The following is a 26,550-nucleotide window of genomic DNA, read 5'->3' as shown; positions in this document are numbered from 1 at the left end:
GTGATTTATGACTAAATCAAAGCTTTTGGTACAGCCAGGCCTCAAATAGCCCCGCAGGCCTCAGGTGAAATCATTTGCCTTTTATAAAGTTCAGATTTATGCCAGCCTATCATTGGCAGTAAACATTGCTTAAACCCCTGGCTCTACGGCACAGTAGTGTGGAGACTCTTACCGCCTCTCTCTTTTTCTATTTCTGTCTCCAGAAACACAGGACTTCTACAGTATACACAAACTGTGATATAGTAGAGGAGATGTAGAGATATGACAGGAGTGGGCAGCGGTGTCTCTGCACTTGAACTGCTACAGTCAAGTGAGCAAACACTGTCCCATCAGCGCCAAGAAAAAGTGATGTCATCTATTTTGCCTTTGAGAGACAAGATCCTGACGAATTCACGAGGCAAAAGGAATAATCAAAATTCAACATCTGCATATGACATCAGGGCTTTCGGTTCGTTATGATATGTTTATTTGTGCTGGTGAATTCAAATGAGAGCTTAAATGGTATAAATAAGGGCTTAAAATGGCTACAGATGTAGTGGCAGCATGAGTAGTTCTATTTGTTTCGGCAACGTCAATGGCAATTTTCATATAGCGTTTCCCTCCCTTAGCCACACTGGAAAGGCCTCTACCAGAGCGTGATGTTATGACAATAAGCACCAAGTACAAAAACAATGGCAATGGGAGATCAGAGGTGTATAACTGGATTTAGCTGGATTTGTTGACATACAAACAAGTGAAACAGATCCTTAATCAACATTTGGAACCACATTTATCAACAGAGTATAATATAAATCAAACCAAGAGCCCTGTAAGATTTGGGTGGGATGTGTCAGTCTAGATTCATTAGGGCTTTTGTAACAGTACCTCCATCACCCTCCCCAACCCCAAAACTGTATTTTTCACATTAAACAAACCACAGTTACCTCATATGCTTTCCAAATTATCTCTTAACTTCAGCTTATTTAGGAGACTCTCTTACTCATAATCAACATTACATGGGAGTCTGCAGCCAAGTCTCTGCGTTGCTGAACTGCAGGGTCATCTCCAATGACATAAATAAATATGATAAACATTTGTCTTGGTCATGCAGCCAGTGGAAACCGGTGTGATTTAATATCAAAAGACATATTTCAGCCAATCGCAGGAAACGAAAGAGCTTCATTTCTGACAAATGAGGAGGGGAGGAATTTTGGAAGTTCCCCTTGGGGTGCAATAATAATTGAAGCCAGATTTTCTTGTTGTACATGTGGGGGGAAAACACTGGTGGTTTGACATATTTGATTGGTCATGTGAAGACCACACTGCTTGGCTAAGAGGAATCAGAGAATGCCTTGGGAAAGCACGGCACTCACTTTGCCCACCGTATACAAGGACGGACTAAAAACATACAGAGCGGGGCAGGTGGAACACACCCTTCTGCTGGGTCTCACATGCCATTATCAGACATCTGCCTGCCACTACCATGTGGAAAATATGGAGCAAATTGCAAATAACAAGTCATAAATGACATGCTTTCGCAGATGAGGACGGCATAGAGGGAGGGAAGGGAGAGGGGGGAGAAAGAGAGCGAGAGAGAGCGGGAGAGACATTTTTCTCAAACACAAGTACTTAGTTTTGCCCTTGTTCCTGAGCCAACCTTATTTTAATTGCAGGAAAAGACCACAGAAACATTATTTTTTATGACAAAATTCTGCTATTTATAAAAACGGATCAAAAGCTCTGCAGTAAGAACGCTCTGTTTCATGGCATCCACGGCTATTATTTTTAAAAACATTTCTCCCTCTTCTGACACAATTTAAACCCAATTTGAGTCCGAAAAGCCACTGGGCCGATTTCGCATCAGAGCTGAAATATGAGGGCTCCCATCCAACATTATTATGGCACAAAGTCAAAACCTCCATCCAATTCAAACCCTGCAGTGGGAAACAGCAGACAGAATCGTGAAGGCATGGCAGTGTTATGTATCTAGAATGCAGGACTTGGAAAGAGCGACCCACTGGTACTTCATCACTGAGAAAAAAAATGATGTTCCAAATTCCTTTGAACAGAAGATATGCAGACACATTTACAAATGGGCAATTAATTACAAGTTATGTTCCTCTGTTTAGCATTCTTTGGGTCTGTGCATGTGCTGGGCAGAGCATCAATTATGATTTGTGTTATTAAGTAGACGTGTGGGAGGACTGAGTGCTTAACATGTAACAGATTTGGGAACGTGTGCTAAAGTGGTAAAAGGATTCAAGGAGGGGCACATGCACAATGCACCAGTAAACACACACATTAGCTAATGCACAGGAATATACTGATGAATAGCAAATGAGCTCATGTAGTCACACACTGCTGCTGCATGCCATGGAGGCATTAGGTGCAACCAGTGAAGGATTTACTTTGCTGCTGCACACAACTTTTAAATAGCATCCAGACTTGAAATACAGAACTTGCATGATAGGAGAGAATGAATTGCAAGAAAAATAAAGTGAAATACATTGAACGTGTTACATGGATACAGAATCACATTGAACAGAGCCACTGGGTAAATAAGTAAGAGGACTTGTTGAAAAAGAGAGAAAGTGAAATCTTGGGAGAGCCTGATTGCCAGGCTAAGGTTTTTGAAGGCTACGTGCGGTTCAAGGTTGTAAAACAAACCACAGTGGGATCTGGTTGAGGCTCGGGGCCCGAAGGTAGGACTGTGGGAGCAGTGGGCTGTGTAAAAGACTCTTGCCGAAGGGATCCTTTGGGCCAGGGTGTACCGTGGCTCTTGGCTTTAAATGGCCTCCCTCCTTCCTCTCTCAAACTCAATCCATCCCCTCCACCCCACCATCCCCATCCCCATCCCCTGCCCAGGCCGATGGGGCAGGAAGCAGCAGGGTAATACCAAACGCCGCTGGCTTCTGGATCTCGTCACTCTGAAACCCGCAACCTGAACCCACAACCCCAGACCTGTTTTTCACTCCATTTCCCCAACAATCACAAGCAATACATGTCTGCTTCCACGTTCAACAGAGGCAGGAGTGTATGTAAATATGTGTGTGCAAGTGTCTGTAAGTGTGTGTTTAAGAGAGATGGGGCCCTCTGCTTCTGCTCTCCTAGTAGAACATGCACACGGAGTAGCAATTGTATTGGTATCTCAGGCTTAATTCGGCCAAGTCAAGCTAAATTAGGTTCGGACCACTCACACATGTGCTATATTTCATAAGTGTTCCGTTTTCTTTGTTTTGAGCAGACCTCAACTACTGTATATTTGAATTAAAAGAGCACATACTCTACGTGAAATAGTAATGGGGCATGTTGTGGTGGGGTCTGCACGTACGCAAAAGGAACATCCAAAAGGCAAGAGGTTTTGTGAGAGCAGCACAAGTAGTATCGCTCAATAAATTACAAAAAAGAAAGTATTCAATTGAGGTTTTTGATATTCTTTCTCTGTGGCTACAAATGCTATTAGCCAACACCATTAGCACCCAGGAGCTCCTCCATGGTATTTCTGATATGGAGAGGCCAAAGCTGCACAGTGGCTTCTCAATCCGCTTGCTATGACTCCCAGTGGCTTAAAGCAAGGTCCCAATGGGCCTGTGTGTGCGCCGAGGGGGAATTCATAATCATTATGATTCATGAAACTTGCAATTACTTAGTAAGTTAAGCACCCCTGCCTATGGTGGTCTGCTCTGAATTGCCAGAAGTTCAGCAACTTCTGAGCTGTGGATTTATGACCCCAGTCAAGACCAATTGCTGTTAATTTGCATCTACCAATTATAGTAATTAAGGCTCGGAATTAGAACGCTGAGCAGCCCTCGGAGTGAGAGGGGAAAATGATGTCGTGGAACATGGCGACTCAGCAGAATATAAGACCCAGTCCCGGCTACTAAAATTATTTTTGATGACTAGAGCCTTCTTTAACAGGAGTCAAATACGGTCACAAAAACAACAAAATATCCAAGACAACAAAGCTGCAACAATGCTCCAAATTTGTCACTATTGGCAATAACAAGGTTCTTACTTGTGGGTTTGTTCCTCATTGGCAATATACACATTAAATAAAAAATTTGCTTTTTTCACGTATTGTGTCTTGGCTTTGATGTAGTGACACATTCCCATGGCAAAGAAATGAATAATCTATTCTTTTTTAGCCCAACAGCATTACTCATCTCCACTGCTGCTCCCAACAGAAGCCTGTTATTCATTAGACTGATTGCACTTAAAAGACACTCATACTCAACCAATTATATCATATTTACACAAGATCTTAGGAGGAAACTATTACTTCTATATACAATACAAGCAGGGCTTAGCTCAAGCCTATACCACCCTCAAGACAATGGTACATGATAGTAAGGAGTTGAGACAGTGCTACAGAAGAAGGCCCTCTGTTTACAAAGACATGGTGCATACCAAAAGTCAGTGTTTGCACTTTGATTTCAACATATCTTAATTACAGGAGTCATTTATCTCCCATGCAGTTTACATGTCAGAGAAGTTATATTGTTATGAACACAGTCGGTATTAGAAGTGTTGCTCTGAAGACACTGGCTAACACGTGCTCGCCATGATGGCCTGTTAAATGTGTCAGTCTGGACCGGTGTAATTTATAGGCTCATCACGCACTAATTCAAAATCTGCTTCTTGCATCAGAGCTCCATGTTGCAAAGAAACCATGAGTGAAGACGGAACAGATATTTCATTTGGCTTCGGCTGAGGTGTATTTTGTGAAATTCACACACGCCAGTGACCGTGTAAATTAAACTGCTAATCTTTCATCATAGTCCATGATTCATTGTAGAGTAAAAAAATACAGTTTGCACCATCACATAGTGGACACATACTCATTTATTAACACATTATAACGAGAAAGCATTTTTAAAGCCGTATAATATCACATTTCCTTGGCTGTACATCAGTCAGAATGTTGATGCCATTTCAAACTTATATTTCAGTCTGAAGCACTCTGCAGTTTGTCCCTGCTAATAGCATTGCAAGGGCCTTTTATTAAAACTCACAGATGTCGTCCCCATCTCCAGTGCTCCTGTTCTGCTTCTCTCTCTCTCTCTCTCACACACACACACACACACACACACACACACACACACACACACACACACACACACACACACACAGGTCTGTTTAGCCTTAATTGTGCTCTTCTCCTGCTTCTGCTTGCATGTACTGTAGCTCTAAGCACGGAACATTCCTGGAATACAGGGACAGTAATTCATCGGCTTTTTAAGGGCAATGACTACTTACTGGATTCCTTCGTACAGTAGGTACATCTGCACTGGATCTGCTAAAAATGGCTGACATTATTTGCGTGTGACCGCGTGCACGCATCAGTCTGTCTTAGATGGCGGCATCTACAATATTTGCATAAGTTGCTGCTGCTGAGAATTACTACGAGTCATCTGTGTGTCACCACAGGACAAAGCTACCATTTTCCTCATATAATTGAGCGGACCAGAGCTTGTGAAATCACTTTCTCTGTTAGTGGCTACAGATTTGTTATGCTTCCTACCTGCTCTGAAAACAGACATAAGGCTGCTTTTATAAGATATGTCAGGCAGAGGTTTAGCAGTGGGTCCCTGCTGCAGAGGTGTGAAAGGAATGCCTCACTGACTTCCTCAGACCTCAGATTGAAAACAGATTTAGGTCCCCACCAAGCAATTTCACAATGATGTAATCCCACTGCCATTTTAATTTGAGAGGCCTTATCTTTAATTAATCGCTAAACACATGCGTGGAATAGATTATTCAGAACTGGCTGCAGTAGGGAACATGGCAGGGGTAGCCAATGATCTGGCTTTCCCTCATATGCAGTCATTTTCATCGAGCTAGAGTAGAACAGGCACATACCTCAATGCTACTTTTACACTAATTAAAGGAAAATAATCCTTTTGCTGGAGGAAGATTCTAGATCCAAAGTCTGTCCCTGGTCTCTGGCAAGGCACTCAGCATGTTCACTGGTCTGATTGACAACGCTTGAAGTTTTGAAACATAAAGGAGTCAGAATCATCCAGGACCAAAACCATTTATTCCAGCTGACGCAATTTCAAGTAGATTGATGATAATTGATGATACAGCGAGAGCAATACTTGTACAGCTGCACCTCACATGTTGTATGAGACATGCTGTCCAGATTGTCAGAAAATACATGACGCAGTGATGCATATTCCTCTTACTACTCCCAAATAGTATATCACTTATCACTGTTAAATAGAAATACATTGTACTGTTTGTCTTTAAGACAATAACTACACACTACCAGGACAAAGGGGCATAAAAGCACATGGCTGGAAACACAATTGCATTAAAACATAATGCTCACACGCACAGGCAATATACATTCCCTCTATGATATGAGTCTCAAACCAAGATGGTTACAGTCTTCAGAGCATTCCTTGTGATTTACTTCTGCACATAAATTGTTCACTTCGTGCTCCGGCATGGAGGGTGTTTTATGGAGCTGTAAAATTAGGCCCACTTTATGGATCCAACAGCATGAACCACTACTGTTTTTTCCACTTGATATTGATTAAGCGGTTCAGTATTGCCAAGCTGGTTCACATTAGGCGCGTTGTGTGTATTTTTGAAGATGCTCATTTTTATCTGTGAAAATAAGGGTATTTGGCAGAGCACTTTGAAGTTGATTACACATTGTTTACAGCAATTATTGAATTCTGACAAATGTTTAAAGCAACGAGATTACATATCAAGGCCTTATCCTTCTTCGGATAAAGAATGAACATTTTCCTAAACAAAGTCAGGGAAATGATGGCCATATTTGATTAGGCTAACGTATGCTACAGGTTTAGCAGACAGGCTGAACAAACATGTAACCAGATAGCTAAAACAGTAGGTCCTACTCGTTGACGTTTGCCTTGACCTTAAACAACATTTTGTTCTAATTCAAATTTCCTTCCAGCAAACAAAGGCAGAGTGAAACAAAATACAACGACTTGCTGCTGGAAGCTCCCACATAATGGAATTAAAAACTTATGTCTAAATCACAAGCTTTAAGGAGAGACAGGCCAGACTTTAAGAATATGAGAGCAGCTTAGCTGGTGCGGCCCAAGACTACAGGACTACAACCACTTTCTCATGAGATAGTGTCCAAATACTTTTATGTCAGCAAGGAAAAACAGCATTAAATAATTACAATAATGTGGGGCACACATGCTTCCTACATCAGCTAATTCTTCCTCCTCTGTAAATGACTGCAGAGCCAGTGTTTATAATTCTGAAGCGGATCTCGCATTCATCCAAACCACCGAGTGTATTTATACAAAGTGACATTTCTATATGGGAGATTTCCCCCCTTTCCCCCTCTAACTGAGGAAATCACAGGGGGGGGGTGGGGGGAAGCGTTAACTTCGTGCTCACCTAATTCCACTAGGAGTGCTGTTGATTTGGGGAGGGAGAGGGAGGGAAGAATGGAGAAAAGGTACAAAAAAGGGGTGGATGGGAGAGGGACTTAAAGAAAAGACCGTAGCTTCATCAATCAACAAGAAATTTTTTTTAAATGTAGCACAAATGCAGTGGAAGTCAAGGGGGGGGGGTTAATAGACTGAGATGAATACAACTTAGCTCCAAGTCTGACAATTTCATAGCAGACACTAGACTTAGTAGAAAGAGCACACAGGTGTTCCTAATGACGTTAACGATGGCTCCTATCTATTTAGGCGTGCGACAGTGAGCCATTATTACTTGTTTACACCTGCTCTTTTCCTCCTGTGACCTGGAGAAATGCTGGAGAAATTAAAAGAGGGAAGAAAACCACCACAAATAGTTCCATACATCATCTTTACATAATTACCGCCGCGATAATGTTCTACTGTTCGTCCCTCTCCTAACATCTTATTCTGTTTTCTCCCCTCTCCTCTTTTGCCAGTCAGTGTTTTGGTACAGTGACTCCAGAACAGTGAGGAGGAAGTGGCCCCTGCGGGCCAGGCTCCTGACAAACCACAACTCTAAACAGGCAGCGCTGTGAAAATATGGCATTCAAACAACACAATGCCAAAACTTCTGACCACCACGCCGACATCAAAACAGCTGCAGGCTCTGAGAACATTTGTTGGGGGAAAAAACAAAGAGAACGAAATGGATAGAAAAAAGGGACAAACTAATAAAAGAAGTAGCAGGAGGGGAGTTGAAAATCGAAAACATGCAAAACAGAGCTTCAGGAGTGTCTGCGTTGAGCTGGAGACCGGAGTGGGCCTTGTTTTTATTAGAAAGGAACTAAGAAATGAGAAAAAGACATTATACTAACACGTCAAGCCCCCTGTGCCCCTGTGGGATGGAGTTTCTACCCCCTTTGAAGCTTTTTGAAAAGAAGACTATGTTGTGAAACAAGAGGCTGCAGGGAGAGATTGAGAAATCAAGTGAAGGACGCTGTAGGAAGGAAGGAAAGAAGGAAAGAAGGGGGAGAACGAGAGAACTTCTGTACAGTGAGTAGTCCAGGTGTAAAGAATTAGAGGAGATGGCACATCAAACAGGGCTCTTTCCTGTAGCCCTTGTGGCAGGAAATGTTCTACAGCATCCTGTGAGCTGACCAGAGAGAAACTGACGAGAGGGAGCAACGAGGAGACCAAATAAAGTGGGAGGTGAGGAACAGAAGAGGGCACATGTAGCAAATGTTCAGCAACATCCTGCAGAGAAGAGGGAGATTAGAAAACAGGCAAGAGGGGGGAGGGAGAACAGGGCAGGGAAGAAGTGAGAGTAAGGAGAAGGGGAAGAAGTAAGGGAGAAGGTAGGAAGACATCTACACCATCCTGTGAGATGACTTGGCACTAATAGGCTGGGTGGAGGGGAATAAGAGAGATGGAGTGTAGGATACATGGAGACTGAACCATGCATAGACAGGGGAGTAATACAGAGCAGGCATGAAGTTGAAGTAGGCCTGTTAGGGTTGAGAGGAGAGGAGGAAGAATGAATTAAGGGCAGAAAGCATACTGGAGAGAGTAGAACATATTATTTGGAAGGGTTTAATGATGGAGTAGACTACTGGGGAAGAAAATATTAAATCTATTCTCCAAACTATCATTTTGCAAATATACACTCATTTCCATCAGCATCTCTATATTTAAAGTCCTCATATTATGCTCATTTTCAGGTTCATAATTGTATTTAGAGGTTGTACCAGAATAGGTTTACATGGTTTCATTTTTAAAATATGTATATTTTTGTTGTACTGCTCATTGCTGCAGCTCCTCTTTTCACCCTGTGTGTTGAGCTCTCTGTTTTAGCTACAGAGTGAGACATCTCACTTCTGTTCCATCTTTGTTGGGAGTTGCACATGCTCAGTACCTAGGTAAGGACTACTAGCCAGTCAGAAGCAGAGTATGAGGGTGTGCCCTGACAGTACCTAGGTAAGGACTACTAGCCAGTCAGAAGCAGAGTATGAGGGTGTGCCCTGACAGTACCTAGGTAAGGACTACTAGCCAGTCAGAAGCAGAGTATGAGGGCGTGCCCTGACAGTACCTAGGTTAGGACTACTAGCCAGTCAGAAGCAGAGTATGAGGGCGTGCCATGCTAGCAGCTAGGCGAGCATTATAACGTGTGTTCCAAAGTGACCACGTTTGTCTCTGAAGTAAAGGCTGGACTACAATAGAGCTGTTTGGAGCAGTTTGTGAACAGTGTTTTCTGTTGGAGATGGTGAGTCCCTTTGGGGTGGACTTTGGGCTTTTTCACTTTGTAAACCTATAACATGCACAAAAAGATATATAACACAATAAAGGAAAGGAGAAAGCCAAAAAGCAGAATATGAGCACTTTAAGTCTTTCAAAAGGTAAAAATAATAACCTGAAATTCTATATGTCAGCTTCATGTGGCTTGGATAGAATACTCTGTGTTGGTGACTGAGAAGGAAGGTGACAAAGACTAGTGACAGGTTCAACCATGGACAGATAAGCAGGTTAAATACTTGCAATTCTACTGTGTATGTCTCACAGAAACAACAGACAGCACAGTGACGTTTGTGTGTGGTTGAAAACACGCGTGGGATGTGCTTGATGTGCTCAAGTCTAAGTGTCTGTACACATGCAGTTTGCAGAGTGTGTGATATGGTGTGTGTGTGTGTGTGTGTGTGAGAATGTTTGTGTGCTTCTCTGAGTCTGACATGTCAGGTTGTGATGTGTGAGCCTCTTGTCTCGCTGTGCTGTCTGTCCAACATGTGTCTGTCAGCTGGATCGCTCCCTCAGCCTTCAAACCAGCCTTCTGCTCCTTAAAAAAACTACTCTCATGTGGCTTTAAAATGCTAATAACATCAGTCCATTACCAGGCTACACATAATGTGAGGCCTTAAAAAAACTCCTTTCAAAGCCCTTCAAATGCCTTCTCAGTTGTTAGAAGAGGAGATGGAAAAATATCAAGGGGGGAACAATGATGCTTTAAACACTGGCACCTCGTCATTACTGAGGAATGGATGGAAGTCTTGCCAACAGTTGGACATTTCATTTCAGCATAAATATATGGAGCAAAGCATATTTGCTCAAGTTAATAATTTTTAACTTGTGCGTAACTAAAGCCCTGCATGCGTGCGATGATAAAGTGACAGGGGTGGGGTGCTGATTGGAGGGCTGTTTTGTGTGTGTATGTGTGTGCGTGCGTTTGTGTGTGGGGTAAGTTATGGAGAGAAGAAAGGGGACCACCGCAGTAGAGTTGTCTACACGGTGGCTTCACATTTCCCTCTGTGGTTCTCTCAAACATGCAGCTGAAGTAACATGACTGACACACACACACACACGCACACACACACACACGCACACACACACACGCACGCACGTACCTGCCAGCCTTACTGTGTGGAGAGTCTCTTTCTCCATGCCAACATTGGCCAAGTAAACTACTGTGTTTGATTTGGAATGTCTACAAAACACAATACCTTTAAGTGCACATCAATAATAACTCAATAGCCTCTTAAAGTGTAATACACAGGAAAGGGAAACATCTGTTACATTCTACATTCGGTTCATTTATGGTATACATATATTTTAAATACCACACAATTCTTGAAAGAAATGTGGGCTGAGATAGAACTGGAGTGTGGAACAAAAACTACACAGACATTGTTACAGTACAAATGCATTAAACGACTACTACTACTACTACTACAGATGCATTAATAGGGATTGTTAAGAAGTGACTGCCTCAAGACCGCAAACACACAGGAGAGTATATCCAAGTTCCACGCATTTGTTTATTTAGAAAGAATATTTGTGTGTTAAGCAAGAAGGTACAAAAGTGGCGGAACAAGACCGAACATATGGATGTAGAGGGACTAACAAAAAAATATTAGAGTTCATAATATATACTGTACATGAACTACTGTAAGCTATTTGATATTTAGCAGGATTGAGTAAAAACAACTGGTAAAGACCAGGAGGAGGAAGACAGTTCTGAGCCTACTTTAGTGCCAGCCTGTGGTTATTTCAAGCCTGGTTGGGCCTCCTGGGGTTGTAATGTGCCTCTTATTACACAAGCATTAGGCAATTACGCCACTGGTTTCACATTGGCTTCCCAGAGCCACAGAAGAGCTTGTGGCTTCACACATGGACATTTGAAAGCATCTGCACATTCCTTCTTTCTTGAGGTTGACGACTTCTTCTTTTCTTTTTTTTTTTTTTCCTCTTTCGTACTTTTACTCAATTCTCCAATTGCCTCTGCTTTGGTCTGATGTTCTACTGAGTAGCCTACTGATAACTGCTGCTTGGCAGGAAACTACTGACCACACACACACAAATATATGGGCACATTCCTCCGGAAATACACACAGGATATGCTAACAAAGTTAGAGTTATATACAGAAACTCAACATCTAGGTAGCTCATTCTTCTGAAAAAAAATTACAATACAAAAACACACTACCATATTTATGATGTTGAATTGATGTAACTATTCAAAGTAAAGAACTGTTGACAACTGTAACAGCACTACATTGTAACTACACACAAAGCCTTACTGCTCTGAGAAAAATAGTTGCCAAAAAGTAAGTAAGGTTTGTTTATATAGCACCTTTCACAGGTCCAAAATCACAAAGTGCTTAACATTTAAAACGATAAAAAAGACAGATTGCAACACAGCACAGGGATGACAAGAATACAACTGCATCAGAACAAAAGTTATTTGTTATTCAGATAAGCTAACCAAAAGCCTGTCTGAATATAAATGTTTTCAGCTGTTTCATAAAAGCATCACAGCAGTCCAGGGATCGCAATGATAAGGGGAGAGTGTTCCAAATATTATAAGCCCAGTCACCTCAAGTTCTATAGTGGGTGAGGGACATCCAGCACATTTAGCTCAGATGATCTAAGAGCCTGATTTGGCATATAAGGTTGGAAGAGGTCAGTGATATACTGGAGAGTTAAGTTATGCAGGGCTCTTAAAGTTACCACCAGTACTTTAAAATCAATGCGAAATTTAACAGGAAGCCAGAGAAGTGAGGATAGAATTGGTGTGATATGTGATCTCTTGTTACTTGTAGTTAAAAAACTCTCCCTCTGTCTCAGATCTTGCTGTGCATATCGACACATGGCTCAAGTTCAGCTATTTCCATGTAAATGTTCCATGTTCCATGTTCCTATGAAAAGAAACTAGACAAAGTAGAGACACACGGACTATCAATACGGTATTCCTGAACTCCCCGACAGTCCACCTGGCCTCCGCTACTGCTGTGTGACTGGCCAGTCAGAGTGTCCCTGTCAGTACAATGACAGCTTCAAACCAACCACACAGGATGCCAGAACATCAACATGTCATGAGCAGGGAGAAAAGGAACTAAAACACAATAATGCACAAGGCTGGGGTTTGACTACACACATGGACACATACACAAAACATACGCAGTTACAATTTCATGCACACACACACACACACACACACACACACACACACACAAGACTTTGACAGGGTAACACGGGTAGAATGTGTGTATCGCATGCTGCATTGGAGCACAGAGCTTCCTATGTTGGTAGTATGGGTGTATTCTTAGAACCCTTTGTATCCTGCTTCAGGATGACCCCCCCCCCACACACACACACAAAATCAATGAGCCCCGTAGCCAGGCGGTCAACCCCTGGATCAGGCCCTTTTATGAGTGCAGGACAGCTGAGGGGTGATCCCTCTCGCCTCTGTCAGCATGCATCCCGACCTGACTGACAGCAGTATGCCAAAACACAAGAGCGGTTTCCGGGAAGCTCTGAATTAAGGTCTGTCACCTTGAGTGCCATCAAACAAGGAATGCAGAACGCTTTCACAGCAACACACAGACAGATGTTAAAGGGGGGGACAAAGGAAAAAAAAAAAAAAAAGAATAAGCTCATGTTGAGAATCTATACTGTGCGTGTTTCGGTTTTGCATCAAAAGGACTAACACGTGAAAGGGGAAACTGCACTGCGCACACACTCAGGGTTAATGAGTGTGACTACCAAACTTGGGCGGGGCCAGAGGAAGGCCATGGCTGTTACCAAAATGAAAAAGGGTTTATCTTCCAATGAGAATGACAACGTGCATAGCAGTTATTTTTCACCCTGCAGGTGGTGCTCCTGTTAACTCACGCATGGTTATCCACTCATTACATTTAGAGCTCTCATCTTATATTTGAATAAAAAGGTCAAGCGATGGGTGATGCAACATGAAATGTTGAGCTGTTCAATGAATTGAAAGGGTTCATCATTTGAGGAAGATGATTTTTGTCAGTTAATGTCAGGGCATTTGCCTATTTTCAGATTTCTTGTATAGAACGTTATTCATTTGACCAGAGGTGGTCATAAAAATCATTAAGATTCATCCTCTGAGGACCGTGATTATCCACAGTAAATTTAACGGAGGTCCATGTAACATTTTTTACAATATCTGTCACCACAGGAAACATCGAGGTATTCTCTAAATGACTAGAATTGACCCTCTTTGAACCATAGATGTCCATACTAAATATCATGGATATCCAAAAGTAATTAAAATATTTCAGGCTGGATCAAAGTGTTGGACCAATGGACCCAAAGACAAACTAGTCAACATGGCCTTCCCAATAGCCCCTCCACATAGTGCCAAAAAAAGAGAGGGAAAATAAGTTGTGGTTAACTTGTTTGATTCCCCTGTGGTGAGTCCTAATACCCCCTTCTCTCCCTCTTTTCTGTACATTACATCGGAATCATATGCATAAAAATGGCCATAAAAACCTAACGCAGAGCCCAGGCTGGGGTTTTCTCCCTCCTAATCCCCCTAAACCTCTAACTGCAGGCTGAGAAATACAAGTGTTGTGGTGCAATCTTCTCACAGAGCAGAGGGCCTGAGAATAACATCACAGAGGCCACAGCTATTTATGGAATGAACCACAGGCTGTACACAGAAGTCAGCAGACACCACAACACAGCACACAAGACACTGTATACAGCTCCCTACTCATATACAGCACAAGACACTGCCGGCTAAACACAAAGTGTAGAGCTGTGGTCAAGATCTCTCCAATGATGGATAAGTGGAATTAGAGGGACAGAAGGAGAGATGATAAAGATACAATATGATATATAGGTAAATAGATACAGCTATAAATCACTGATTTTATTCAGTATCCATATAAACTTTACTTATTAGTCTGTTCGAGGGCCTCTTGTCAGACAGAAAGAGGGACGGCTGGCGGTCAGCGTGGAGTACACCCTTAAAAAGACTGATAGCCTCATACCGCGTGGTTGACTTGATTGAACACAGCGGTTAGGTACTCTGGTTCACAGTTTAAAGATCAAATCCACTAACGTTCATCTGGTTTTCTCTGTTCTGCTCTCGAGACATTAGCTCCACAAACACAAACTAAGTCTCTCTCTCTCATGGCTGAAGAGGCAAATGGCATTTTCGAACCTTCCAGGAAATCAGCTTGCATGCCATATGATACAGTATGTTCCCTGTATCATCTGGGAGACAGAGAAATCTATCTGTCACACTGGTTCCCACTGAAAAGAACGACAAATATTACTTCATCAAAAGAAGAAGAAGAAAAAAAGGTGAAGAGGGAAATACTCCACCTCAAAGCCACAGCAGTATTCAGTGTCTGAACTTCCTGTTCACATTACGACATGTTGTCTGAGGGCTGTTTGAACATGAGCCCCAGCGAGCCCGCTCCCAGTCTCATCTGTCGGCTCTGCGAAGGCTATCCTGTCGGATTCAAAACATAAATTCTTGGGCAAACTTTAATAAAAGGGGGCGTATGATTCACTCCGGGTAGCAGCTGTCCCCATTCTTAAAACAATTTGATGTTGCATTAATCCTGAGTGTCAAGGCAATGTGAAATATGTCTTCTGCGTTTACCAGCACCAGGTGTTTCATTTGCTGGACTGACAAAAAACAATGTTTATTCTGGCTGACCCTCCAATCCTTGCTTATTTTATCTTCTTTCTCTGTAGAAGAGAGGGGAAACATGGGTGTACATCCAAAGTGAGAGAGTAGAAAATAGGTTTAAAAGAAAAAGGAGAGAAACAAATGGAGCTAAATGATTTACAGTTCACCGAGACAGGTCTAACTCTAATCATCTCTCGTCTCTTTCCTCAGACTCCCAGGCCCAAAATGAGCACAGCAGGAATGAAGCTCTGGCCTCAGGAGCCCTCAGAGCCATTCTTGTTGACGAAATATGTTGCACTATTAGCCACTTCACACGTGTTTGACTGCTGGGTGGGTCTATTATAGGACTTCTCTGTTGGCTGGCTCAGGTTCAACAAACTCTCATGGCTCAGTGCCATTTCCCCCTTTTCTGCCCTAAAAGCTTTTTACTACTGGATTACATGATGGTAACTGGACATTTGCATTTAACACAATATAACTATACTCACTGTAAGACAAGTGTGTAGTATCAAAAGGGATTGCTGTAATAACATATATTTAAGTCAATATACTCACATGAAGCAACTAAAAGATCAGAACAGCTAGTTAGCCAAACAAGCACCAACGCAATTAAAGAGATTTACTTAGTTGGTTTGGTTTTGTCCACAGTTCTGTGATAATGACACACTGGCATATTTTCACAAAAGATAAAATTTAGAATAGCAAGAGTGTAGAGTTGAGAATTATATTTTTAAAGCCTAAAAGTAGAGACCAAAATAGATAAAGGGAACTTTGATTTAAAAGGCTCATGTCTGGCTGGGTAATCCCCACAGACACCACTTTTACTGTTCTAAAATGCTACTCTGCATACTCAAAGCACTGAGTAGCAATGTACTACACCAGCAGGGATAAACTGAGAAGTTTTACAACATAACTCCTTTCAGCACTACTATTACAACACTTCTCATCATTCAGGCTGCTCTGCATCGGAAGTTTAAAAAGATTGTACTAAAGCATTCTTTTTTTAATGTGGTGATACAGATATTACGATCATTGCCACCATTGCCTCTGAAAGGAGTTTAGCATTAAACCTGCTCAGCAGCCAGGGAAATTTTTAAAGCAACTCCTAAATCAGTGTATATAAGTGTAGGTCCTGAGTGTCACTGTGTGTGGCCTGAGCAGCTTCTCTCCACCGCTGCGTCAGCGAAGCAAAGCCAGCGCACTTTTTGCTGGTGTAAACAAACGGGGAAATGGGGCACTTGGCAGCCGACTAAAGTGAGTGATGAGGCAAGTGTGCACTGAAGCATCTAATGAATCATTTGCTGGGAACTCTGGGTTTTATGAGGAAAAGAAAGATGAGGAGGAAGACAAGAAAGAGGGAGACCAGCTGAGAGCATAAAAAAAATGAAAAGAAAGTAGGAGAGCTGCAGCTGTCATATAGACGCCTGAGAGGATCATTCAGTGTTTTGCCCCAATGTGAGGACAAGAGATTAGAATGCATAAAACTCACAGGGTCTCCTAATCCTACTACTAGCACAGCAGCAGTATGTGAACCCCAGTGACCGGTGGTGAATTTACTGAGGTGACTGCTGACGCTGTGACAGGTCTGCACCTTTGAACAGAGCTGACGTGCTGAGGGCCTATGAGCAGCTTTATTCCACACTTTGCCTTTACTCCTACAGCCTCAATAGAGGCAGTAAAAGTATTACATCTGCTACTACTGAATGAACAAACCGTGAAATCTAAAAATGGTGATTACAGTAGAAGACAGGATCTGATCTATACAATATAAAAAAAATACATTATAATATATTCAGTACAGCTGACTGTTCATAGTAACCAAGCCCACTTAGTTCGATTAAATTATCTATCTGGATATATTATTGTAATGAAGTTGTATATGAAAAGCCATTTTTTGAAATCTAGAGTGTAATGACAGTTAGCTACAGAGTAACCACAATTGCAAATTGCATAGTTAACTTGTAGTTAGTTCATATTAACTTTAATGGTTTAATGGTTTTATAGTATGCCATGGGTACATTAGTTTGTCAGGAAGACTTAACTGAGAGCCCAAAATGTTATAATGTGAAACAAGCAGTTATTTAGTCAAGGTCTAGTTAGGTAGTCAATGCAGTAGAGTTACCAGCTAAACCATTGTATCTTGTTAATGAATATTGTAAAACATGGATCAATGTAGAAGTCAAACAGAAATACAACTGCTCTGCCAAAAGCTCCTGACTAAGTCAATCACTTACTGTCAGGTAGAGGGGCGTAGCACAACATTCTGGGCCCTGTAGAAAGGCATTCTCTACGGGCCCCTCCCCGCATCCACACCTATTCATTCTAGCATCTATTTGGGCCCTCCTCACATGAGGGCCCTGGGTACTCAGCTCCATTTTCAACCCCAGTATATCCCTGTATCCACACATACACTCCCAATATAAGGATGTTACCAGAGGAGAATGGTGCATACAACTTAGTGCCAGGAAGTTTTATTGGTAACAGGCAGGGTCCTGGCTTCAGTGGGCTGTGTTTATCTGTGGAGGGGGAGATCCCCATCATAACCACTTATTAGGACATATATGTGGGCTCAACCAGGCAGCCATTCAACAGCAATAAGCGGCTTACTGTACTGACCACAGTTTGCTGGGACGGGGACCAGTCTAACCAACACTAAAGCGACGGAGAGGAAAAGCAAGACAGGAGGAACATAACAAATACACATGGAGACAGAGAGAAACAAAACAGAAAAAGAGACATGGAGGGTAAAAGTGACAGCCGAAGGTGTGAAAGAGTGGAAAGTAATGGATCCTGGAGCCTGCAAGAGCAAAAAGAGAGGAAGAAAATGACAATATTGGAGAAGGGTCACAGAGGGCATGAACAGAAAAAAAACAAAGAGAGGAAGAGACAGTAACATTGGACATTCAACAAGACTAGGTCAAAACCTAGTGTATGACTGGACCGTGTATGGTCAATATGCTTAGTTACAGGGCTAGTAAGTGGTGGTGTTTATAATGTGAATATAGATATTAAATGTTCATCTGTAGTAGTGCTGACCATGTATGCGTTGTTTATTAACAAGCCTGAAACGCGATGAATAAAAACTATCATTTTATTTAGGGATGGGTACCGAAACCCGGTATTAATCGGGCCTCGGGCTGAGCTCTTCCACAAACACACACACACACACACACACACACACACACACACACACACACACGGAGCAGCACAGTCAGTGCACAGCAGATCAGAGAGGCCATAGTGGAGACAACTGCTTGTTACAGTAGCCTACGTCTATATCGACGACATTCCACTTCTGGAATTGTTCAGGTTATTTGAGTAGTTTATCTTTTACCGGGTCGCTGAAGCGCTGCCTGCTTCCTCACGCTGCCTGCTTCCTCACGCTGCCTGCTTCCTGCTTCCTCACGCTGCCTGCTTCCTCACGCTGCCTGCTTCCTCACGCTGATGTTGAGCAATTGTGCTGATTTGTTGCGCGAGGCCGAGAAAATCTTGCAAGAAAACACCCTGATAATCTATTATTAATGATACTGAAGACATACAGTATCTGATATAAATAATATGATTCTGATAAATGATCAACTATGCACTCCCTGCTTGCCAACCCTTTTCCCTGCCCCTCTCCCTGCTGGAGTGTCAATTCTCCTGATTTTTACATGATGAAATATCAAAACCTGCCCAGAAAGTTAGGAAAAGGGAAGACAGAAAGGAAGAAAGGAAGGTGGACATAAGGAAGGACAGAGAAAGAGTGAGAAAAACACTGCCGATAAGAAAAATAGATAGAATAAATTAAGAAGATACAGCAATCAAAAAATGTGAAGAAAATAAGGACAATAAGAAGTTAGGTGATGAGGGTATATTACTGCTTAAGAGGTAGAGTGGGTTATAAACACCAGAAAAAGAAAGTAGGGAGTAAGAACAGACAAACTCTGGAAAGTGCAGGAGAAAAAGACACAAGAGGAGGGAGTGAAATAGACATAGTCCATTGATACAGCCACATCATGTTGACTTGGCTCGGCATCACCACTGACACAGCAGCCGTGTCTGCCGTTACCGTAGAAACACAGGCATGTGCACTACTCAAAACAAAAAAACATATTTTGCGGCAGCAGGATGCTCCCTCAGTCTCACCATGAGGTAACCGAGTATGTGACGGAATCTAGAGCTGTGTCATCTAGGTGTGGGGATGTCGGGAAATGTGCAGGATATTTTAAGACACACACACACACACACACACACACACACATGTAGAGTTGAGGGACATACACACAAGCAAGAAGGTCAAGTTCATTTTTTTATCATTTAAACTTTTGTTAAATCCTTTTAATTGTTTAGATAATTCAATATGTACAGATTTTGGAGCTTTAGTTGCATTACATATAACAAATATTTAATGCAGGTTAAATTGTTTTTAAGTATATAAAAATCTTTAACTACAAATTAACTAAGGCAACCAAAACTATTTGATTCATTTCTAAAAAGAAATTAGCTAAAAATAAGTGTTTTTAAAACATACAAAGTCATAAAAGTCATTTTCAATGGCTGTGCACAACATCACTTACTGTTAAAGGCAATTAGCTCATCATCAGTTATTTCAAAGTCAGTTAAATCTTTTCAATAAATACGTATGTCATGTCATTAAAAGTTACTTCAATTGAAAAAGATCAATATTGGGCCAAGGGATTAGCAAACTGATGCAATGTTTTAACCCTCACATCTAGACATTTAAACATGCGCCTCTCTGCCTTTAAATAACGGACACTAAATCTCCACGTGGTACTTGAAAGAGTGCTCCTCGTTCAGCCCAGCATACAAGAAGCTTTCAATTAAGTGTCCCATAAGTGAAAAGAATCTCATTGGAAAAAGAAGAAATGAGAGAAAATGAGAGAAAATAGGAGTGAGGAGTAAAAGATCTGTGAACCACAAGAAAGTCAGGGCTGAACGCATGCTGGACATTCCCTGCGCCGGCACTCATGTACTTTGAAAAAGCCCACTTTTTCAAGACAGGAAAATGATTTCAGCTGTGTCAATTGACAGCGGCCTTGTAGCTGAAGATGGAGAGGGAGAAAGAGGGGGAGCCTGCAGCTCTGTGTCATAATTTCTGCTTAGTGAAAGAAGCTGCTGGGGACCTAGTGCTTCAGGGAAAAAACATTCAACATCACAAGATCAAATGAAATAGTGTTAATGGTTACCAAATGAACCTGGTGGTGGATATCAACTTAGCTCTACAACTTTACAGTCAAACAGGTTTATTTTTCCTTCTTTGAAGAAATCTACTCCAAATGATAAATACACACTGTACCTTAAAAATGTTGAGGCTGAAAGGGAAGCTGAGGAGCTTTGAAGTGTGTCAGAAACAGTGTCAGTTAAACAGTATCAATACATGCTCTGTCAGGATGTTTACATACGCTCGCTATTTTAGCCTTCACTCTTGTCTTCTCTCACAAGGTGGCATTACAGTAAATCCTGGTTTTAGACATAGTGAGGCAATCATTTCATGTACAGTAGACAATAACAGCATGGCTGCTTAGATCAGTCATTCAATTATGATAACGGATGTAATTAGTGGTGGGCTTTAAACAGAATTGTAGCAGATGGCTACTGGCACTCACAGACATATTTTTTCCTATAGCCACAATTTGTAAAGGATTGTAAACACACATTGGTTTGGATGATTACAGACTCTCACTTTGACTTTGTCTATACGACTTGGGGGAGCACACACACAGTCAAATTCAGCACTGATAAAGCACATAACAGTGCCTGGTAATGGTATATCAACAAGTCCCTGATCTCAGGGTTATCAATCATGTGACTCAGAAGTGTGATCATCCTTAATTGGAGGGCAGATGTGAACAGGGAAGGTGGTGAGGATAATGCATGGTTAGAAATGGAAGAATGAACACAGAGAGTGGTTGGACATAATTCCTAGGTTTCACTGTAGAGAGGGAAGTGGTGACTCTTGGCTTCTGTGTGTGGAGGTTAAGGGGGTGAGTGAATGTGGGTGTGTTTGTACACATGGCCATGCCTGCTGCTACAGTTTGTGACAGAGTATGTATATGTGTATTTTCTGTGTGCATAGGTACAGTATGTGGTGGTGTTCATTGCACATTTTGGTGTGACTGCATGACTGAGTGTAGGCAACTTATTGTGTTTGTAAGTGCATGTGTGGACTGTGTGTGTTGAATGACTATGTGCGTGTGGAGGGCTACATGCTAGTCTCGCTTTGCCAGACCCATCTCCACAGCGCTGCGGAGCAACATGGTAGCGTGTGTGAGTGTGTTCAGGCCAGGGTGGAGCGTCGTGCGAGGCAATCTATGTCTATGAGCAGATGTGGGCACCACAGCCACAGAGCCACTAACTACCACAGGCAGAACATTACGGGCCAACATGGGGTAAAATTGCATGGCTGGTCTAACTGGTTTTTGGGGTGAAAGTCTGAGAAAAACTCCAGATTATTTTCCATGCCCACAAGATCATTTATCATCTGCCATGATAACGACATGGCCAACATGTCAACAAAAATAAATCTAGGCACAGTTTCCATGGAATCAGGGTAGTTACTACCCATTAGCTGTACTAACTTGTACAAAAACACTGAGCAAACATTTTAGCACAGTACAGTGTGTGGAACTAGTGGGGATAAAAAAAAAAAAAGTACCCCCAAAAGTCTCTGCAAAACAGTAGCTATGGTTACTGATCAATACAACCTTTGCTGCAATACATCAAACACGTAAATTAGAGACTGGGAGGGAGATAGCGTGGGTACTCTGGAAGAAATTGTGTGTTGAATTGAGTGTGGTATTTCTCTCCATCTTGCCTTGATGGTTACAGATTGTCAGGCATGCCCAAAGGCCTAGACCCCCTCTGCCTCCCTGCTCCATGTAATCCCCCAGCATATGACACTTCCACCAACTGAAGGCAGCAATGAAACCTAAAGTGGCCTCTCCTCTCCTTTTGTTGTCCACCTTCTTTTTTCCCCCCCTCCACTTCAAGCCTTGTGTCAGCTCAAATCTCTCTTGCAGCTGCACAAAGCATTTGGCACCACTTTTATCTCCCTCATTACATGTGTTTGCCAGCTCTATATCTGCCCATTCACACAACTGCTCTCTCTCCCTCTCTCTTACACACACACACACACACACACACACACACACACACACACACACACCACAAGCTGTGGGGCTGCGATTTTGAAGCAGCTATGACACAATCCAGATTCTTTTAGCTGCCTATAGCAGGGAAATGTGTTTTGCGCAGTTATTTCCCTCAGAAGTCCAGATTTTCCCTGCGTAGTTGCTTTGATCCACATGGCACGGGGGGCTTGTGTCAACAGTCTTGTGTTTCAGCTGGAGGGCCCGGCAGACCCCCAAGGTGTCACTCACTGCTCTCTGTCCTTGCTGGGGCAGCTTACCACTATGTGGCGCTGTCACTCACTGTGTACCCGAAAAATATTCCATGAGACAGCAAGCATCATGAGCAAAAGTGCACCCAGGCACAGCCCGGACACACCCACACACATACACCCACCCACACACACACGCACGCGCACGCGCACACACACACACACACACACACACACACACACACACACCAAAAACACTTGCCTCACAACAGGTTTTATGGAGTGTGACTTGAGGTCAGACAAATTTGAATGGAACCGTTGATGAACTGTGGCCAAATAGCAAGTTTTGTGGCGGTCTAATACAACCAGCGGCGTTTGTTTAAAAGACAAACCTGGTAAAGCTGTGAGTGATGATATTATAACAGAAGTTAAAATATGTAAAAGAGGAAGACTGTGCGGTAGACTCGGTGATAAATATCTTGCACATCATCTTGAGGTGGAGAAACTGAGGATAAATATACATTATGTGCAAACAGAAGAGAAAATAGCAGCAAATAATTTATGGGATGTTATTTGGAAATGGGGAAGATGTTTGATTTTTCTGAACGTAATGTCAATTTAGCAGAGAGGTTGTAGTGAGAAGAGAGTTTGTCTTACTGGTAGATGTCTTTTCGCAGCACAGTGCGGGTCAGGGGGTTATCAGCCTGAGGAGCCATGCTGAGGGAACCCAGCTTTAAGACCAGGGTGTCCTCTTTTTTCACCTGGGGATCTAGTGGGACACACACAGACACAAAATCCAATACACTGAATATGGAGGAACAGATGTACATAAAAGATAAGATATACTTTATTGTGCTCAAAGGAAATTTCCTCTTGGGCAATAGTGCTATATACTGTATATACACTGTAAACATATATAAAGGTATAATATGTATTTCTGATCGTTTCACAGAGGTCATATTCTAAAGCACAAACAAACACACCCACACCTCCGTGGGAAGGTGCCACATTGCCAGATTTTGAGGTTCATCCTGTCTGTGTCGGTTAAACTTGTGCGTCGGTATGAGACGCCGAGGGGTGTGACAAAGCAGCAGTAGTGCGGTATCTGGGAATGGGAATGGGCTGCACAACCTGTACGCTGTAATTGGCTGGGGGTATGTGGGCCCGAAAATCTCTTTGCTGACACCCAGAAATGTCCCGCGCACAGAAATATAAGAAGAAAAGAGAAAATACAGGCAGAGGGCAGGGTCTCTGCAGATACAGACACCACCACACACTTCTAGTGGGTCACTAAGTGATGATTGACAGGGATTATTTTAAATTGTGTTTTAGTAAAATCCTGTATATTATGCCTTTAAACAAGTGTAAATACACGATACACACACATGCAAATACTGTGGTACATGAAGACAGCGCGCACACACACACACACACACACACACACACACACACACACATACATACATACATACACACACAGCCTTACCACTATTAGTCATTACTACGAGCAGACAAAACAAGCCTCCAGCTATGACATTCTGAGAATAATTTTATATTCTGTAGGAGTGTATGTGTGTATAACTGTGGTTGGTTCTTCAGAACCTCAACTATTTCTCTTAGCAAATGTTTAATGTGGCGGCTCTGCTATGTCTGGTCGGCCCTGGCAGGGACTTTCATGCAGGCACCACAAAATCCAAAAAACAGCTTGTGACATAATACTGTCCCATTGTTGTTTTTCATTTGAAAACACAAGTGTGCATTCAAAAGCGACAAGTGGTTGTCTAACCTGTTGCGGTATGTTTGTCTTGTGGCCCGGGGCAGAAGACCCTGATCACGCTGGTGTTGATGTACATGAGAGGCAAACATCGAGAGGTCAGTGTGTGGCTTCTCATTGGTTGACCTGCTGACTTCCCACGCTCTCGGTAGCGTCTTGGTATCGTAGCCTGAAAAGAAATCAAGCAAAAATTATAAATAATACATTAATAAGATCTTAATCATCAGTTTGAATTGCTGGTTCAAATAACATAAAAGCATGGAGTAGCCTAATAACCTGCATGAAATGTGCAAGTTTTTATACAATTGTACCTCATTACAGTACACAGTTACAGTATACAGTTATTTATTCATGCACACTGAAAACTGAAAAAAATTAATGTTTTGTTGTTGAGTCTCCATATGGCTCAAGCATTGACATACTACACAGTTATAGGAACTGACAGACACTTTTCTTTCTACCTGGAACACCCCTGCAACAGTAGCCAATAAGGGACAGGATAGCACCACATCAAAGGGCTGGGCTGTCAGCAGGATTTCTCTCAGGTACTGAGGTGAGCTGTCTGCCAGCGGATCAGTGGTAGCGCCGCTCCGTGTGGGCCGCTCCGGCCGGGTGGTGAGTTTGTGACGGACATTTTTGGTGACAGCCTGGGTGTAGGTGATCGACAGGAAGCCGTGCTGCTGGTGAGAGCCCTCCAGGACCTTGGCTGCCGTCTGGCCAGTGGTCAGACAGGACAAATCACACTGATGATTGGTATCATTGCACAGAACGATGGCAGATAAAAACTTAACCTGTTCAATGTTATTTTGGTCTGATTTCTTGGATGAGGGTTAAGCCTGGCTTAACATAAATCTAAATTTTACAATATAAATACCTTTAGAGCAAAAATGCTCCAACTATATGCCTCAACTAAAATGTTTATCAAGAAACTGGGCCAGATTGCTTTTACTTTCAACAGTACTCTATTTAAAGGAAACGACTTAACCTCAGCCAAAAAAACAGCTCTGTGTGTTTCCATACACTGTACAACTATAAAAAAGCCAAGCTGAAGCTAATAGCTAAAAAAGGGTTCCAGAGCAAATGTATTCATAGTCTGTGCAGTAAATTAGATTGGATCCTCAAATCAGCCAACTTTATGAGACGCATACATTCTGACTGCAGCTGAATTATTGCTGATTAATCAGAAAAGCCAGACATCAATCTTGTGTGTGATTTGCAAATGGTGAAAATCAGTTAAATACCCATTAAGTAAAAGAAAATAATCTCCAACTGTTGCATGATTAAAAGAAAGGCAGATCAGTTTAAGACATGATGTAAAGTCTGCAAAAAGATCCAGTAACAGTGGACTTAAAGTATAAAAGCTGCACCCTTTTGGGAGACGTTCTGTAACAAAATGTAAGTAAATACATAAAAAATAAGTTTAGAGTACTTTCCTCAGAGTTTAAGTGTGTTATATAACTACCCATAGAGATTTTTTTCTTTTACAGCATTATGCGATTAATTGTATTAGGATGTGATTGTTACCATGACTATTTAAACACAATTTGAACGCAACATTGTTTAAAACCAAATTAAAGGGGTGATAGAATGATTATATGGGCTATTTCACACTGTTCCTTAAGGTCTCCTAATAGGGTATGTAACATTGGTTGGGCTGAAAATGGCCCGAGTGCTCTTTTATGGGTCCTTAACTACCCTGTGAATATGGCTCTATTTGGAACAAGAGCTTTTCTTCCAAATATGGTATGCTCATGAATATTTAGATGAGCTGCGCGCTGATTGGTTGAGTGAACCACATACACATACATTGGAGACACTGCAAAGTTATACATTGTTTGTTAGTTATTTCGTTACTAAATTCACTTCTGAGACGTTTTTATGCGAGAAATCAACTATATAAAGCTCAAATATGGGCCGTTTTACGAAAATTGATGGATAATTGCAAATTTGGTAAGACGTGTCGGACTTTAGGAGCTCCACAGTCTGACGAGAAAGCGGCAGCCCTGCTGCGCTCCATACCCAGGGCAAAGTCACCGTTTCTGGTTTACTGGACTACCGGGGCTCGGGGGGGGTATATAACTATCGTATATTTACAGTTTGAATTTCGTCACGGCATGTATAT

At 42.1% G+C, this 26,550-nt stretch overlaps 1 protein-coding gene across 4 annotated transcripts in view; it reads right to left on the bottom strand.

Moving 5' to 3' along the window:
* The window catches only part of vps13b (vacuolar protein sorting 13 homolog B), a 352,525-nt gene that overhangs the window by 128,698 nt on the left and 197,277 nt on the right, over positions 1–26,550 (bottom strand). For all 4 annotated transcript variants that reach the window (XM_078253791.1, XM_078253793.1, XM_078253790.1 and 1 more), the window contains 3 exons: positions 24,890–25,141; positions 24,441–24,597; positions 23,312–23,423 (listed from right to left, as the gene is read on the bottom strand). In XM_078253791.1, the coding sequence (XP_078109917.1) occupies positions 23,312–23,423; positions 24,441–24,597; positions 24,890–25,141 (521 nt within the window). The remainder of the gene's footprint in view (positions 1–23,311; positions 23,424–24,440; positions 24,598–24,889; positions 25,142–26,550) is intronic.

Source organism: Sander vitreus, chromosome 6, assembly GCF_031162955.1.
Source record: "Sander vitreus isolate 19-12246 chromosome 6, sanVit1, whole genome shotgun sequence".
In the NCBI taxonomy this organism is placed as follows: Eukaryota; Metazoa; Chordata; class Actinopteri; order Perciformes; family Percidae; genus Sander; species Sander vitreus.
The sequence above is the reverse complement of the archived record's forward strand: the minus strand, read 5'-3'. Positions and strand labels throughout refer to the sequence as shown.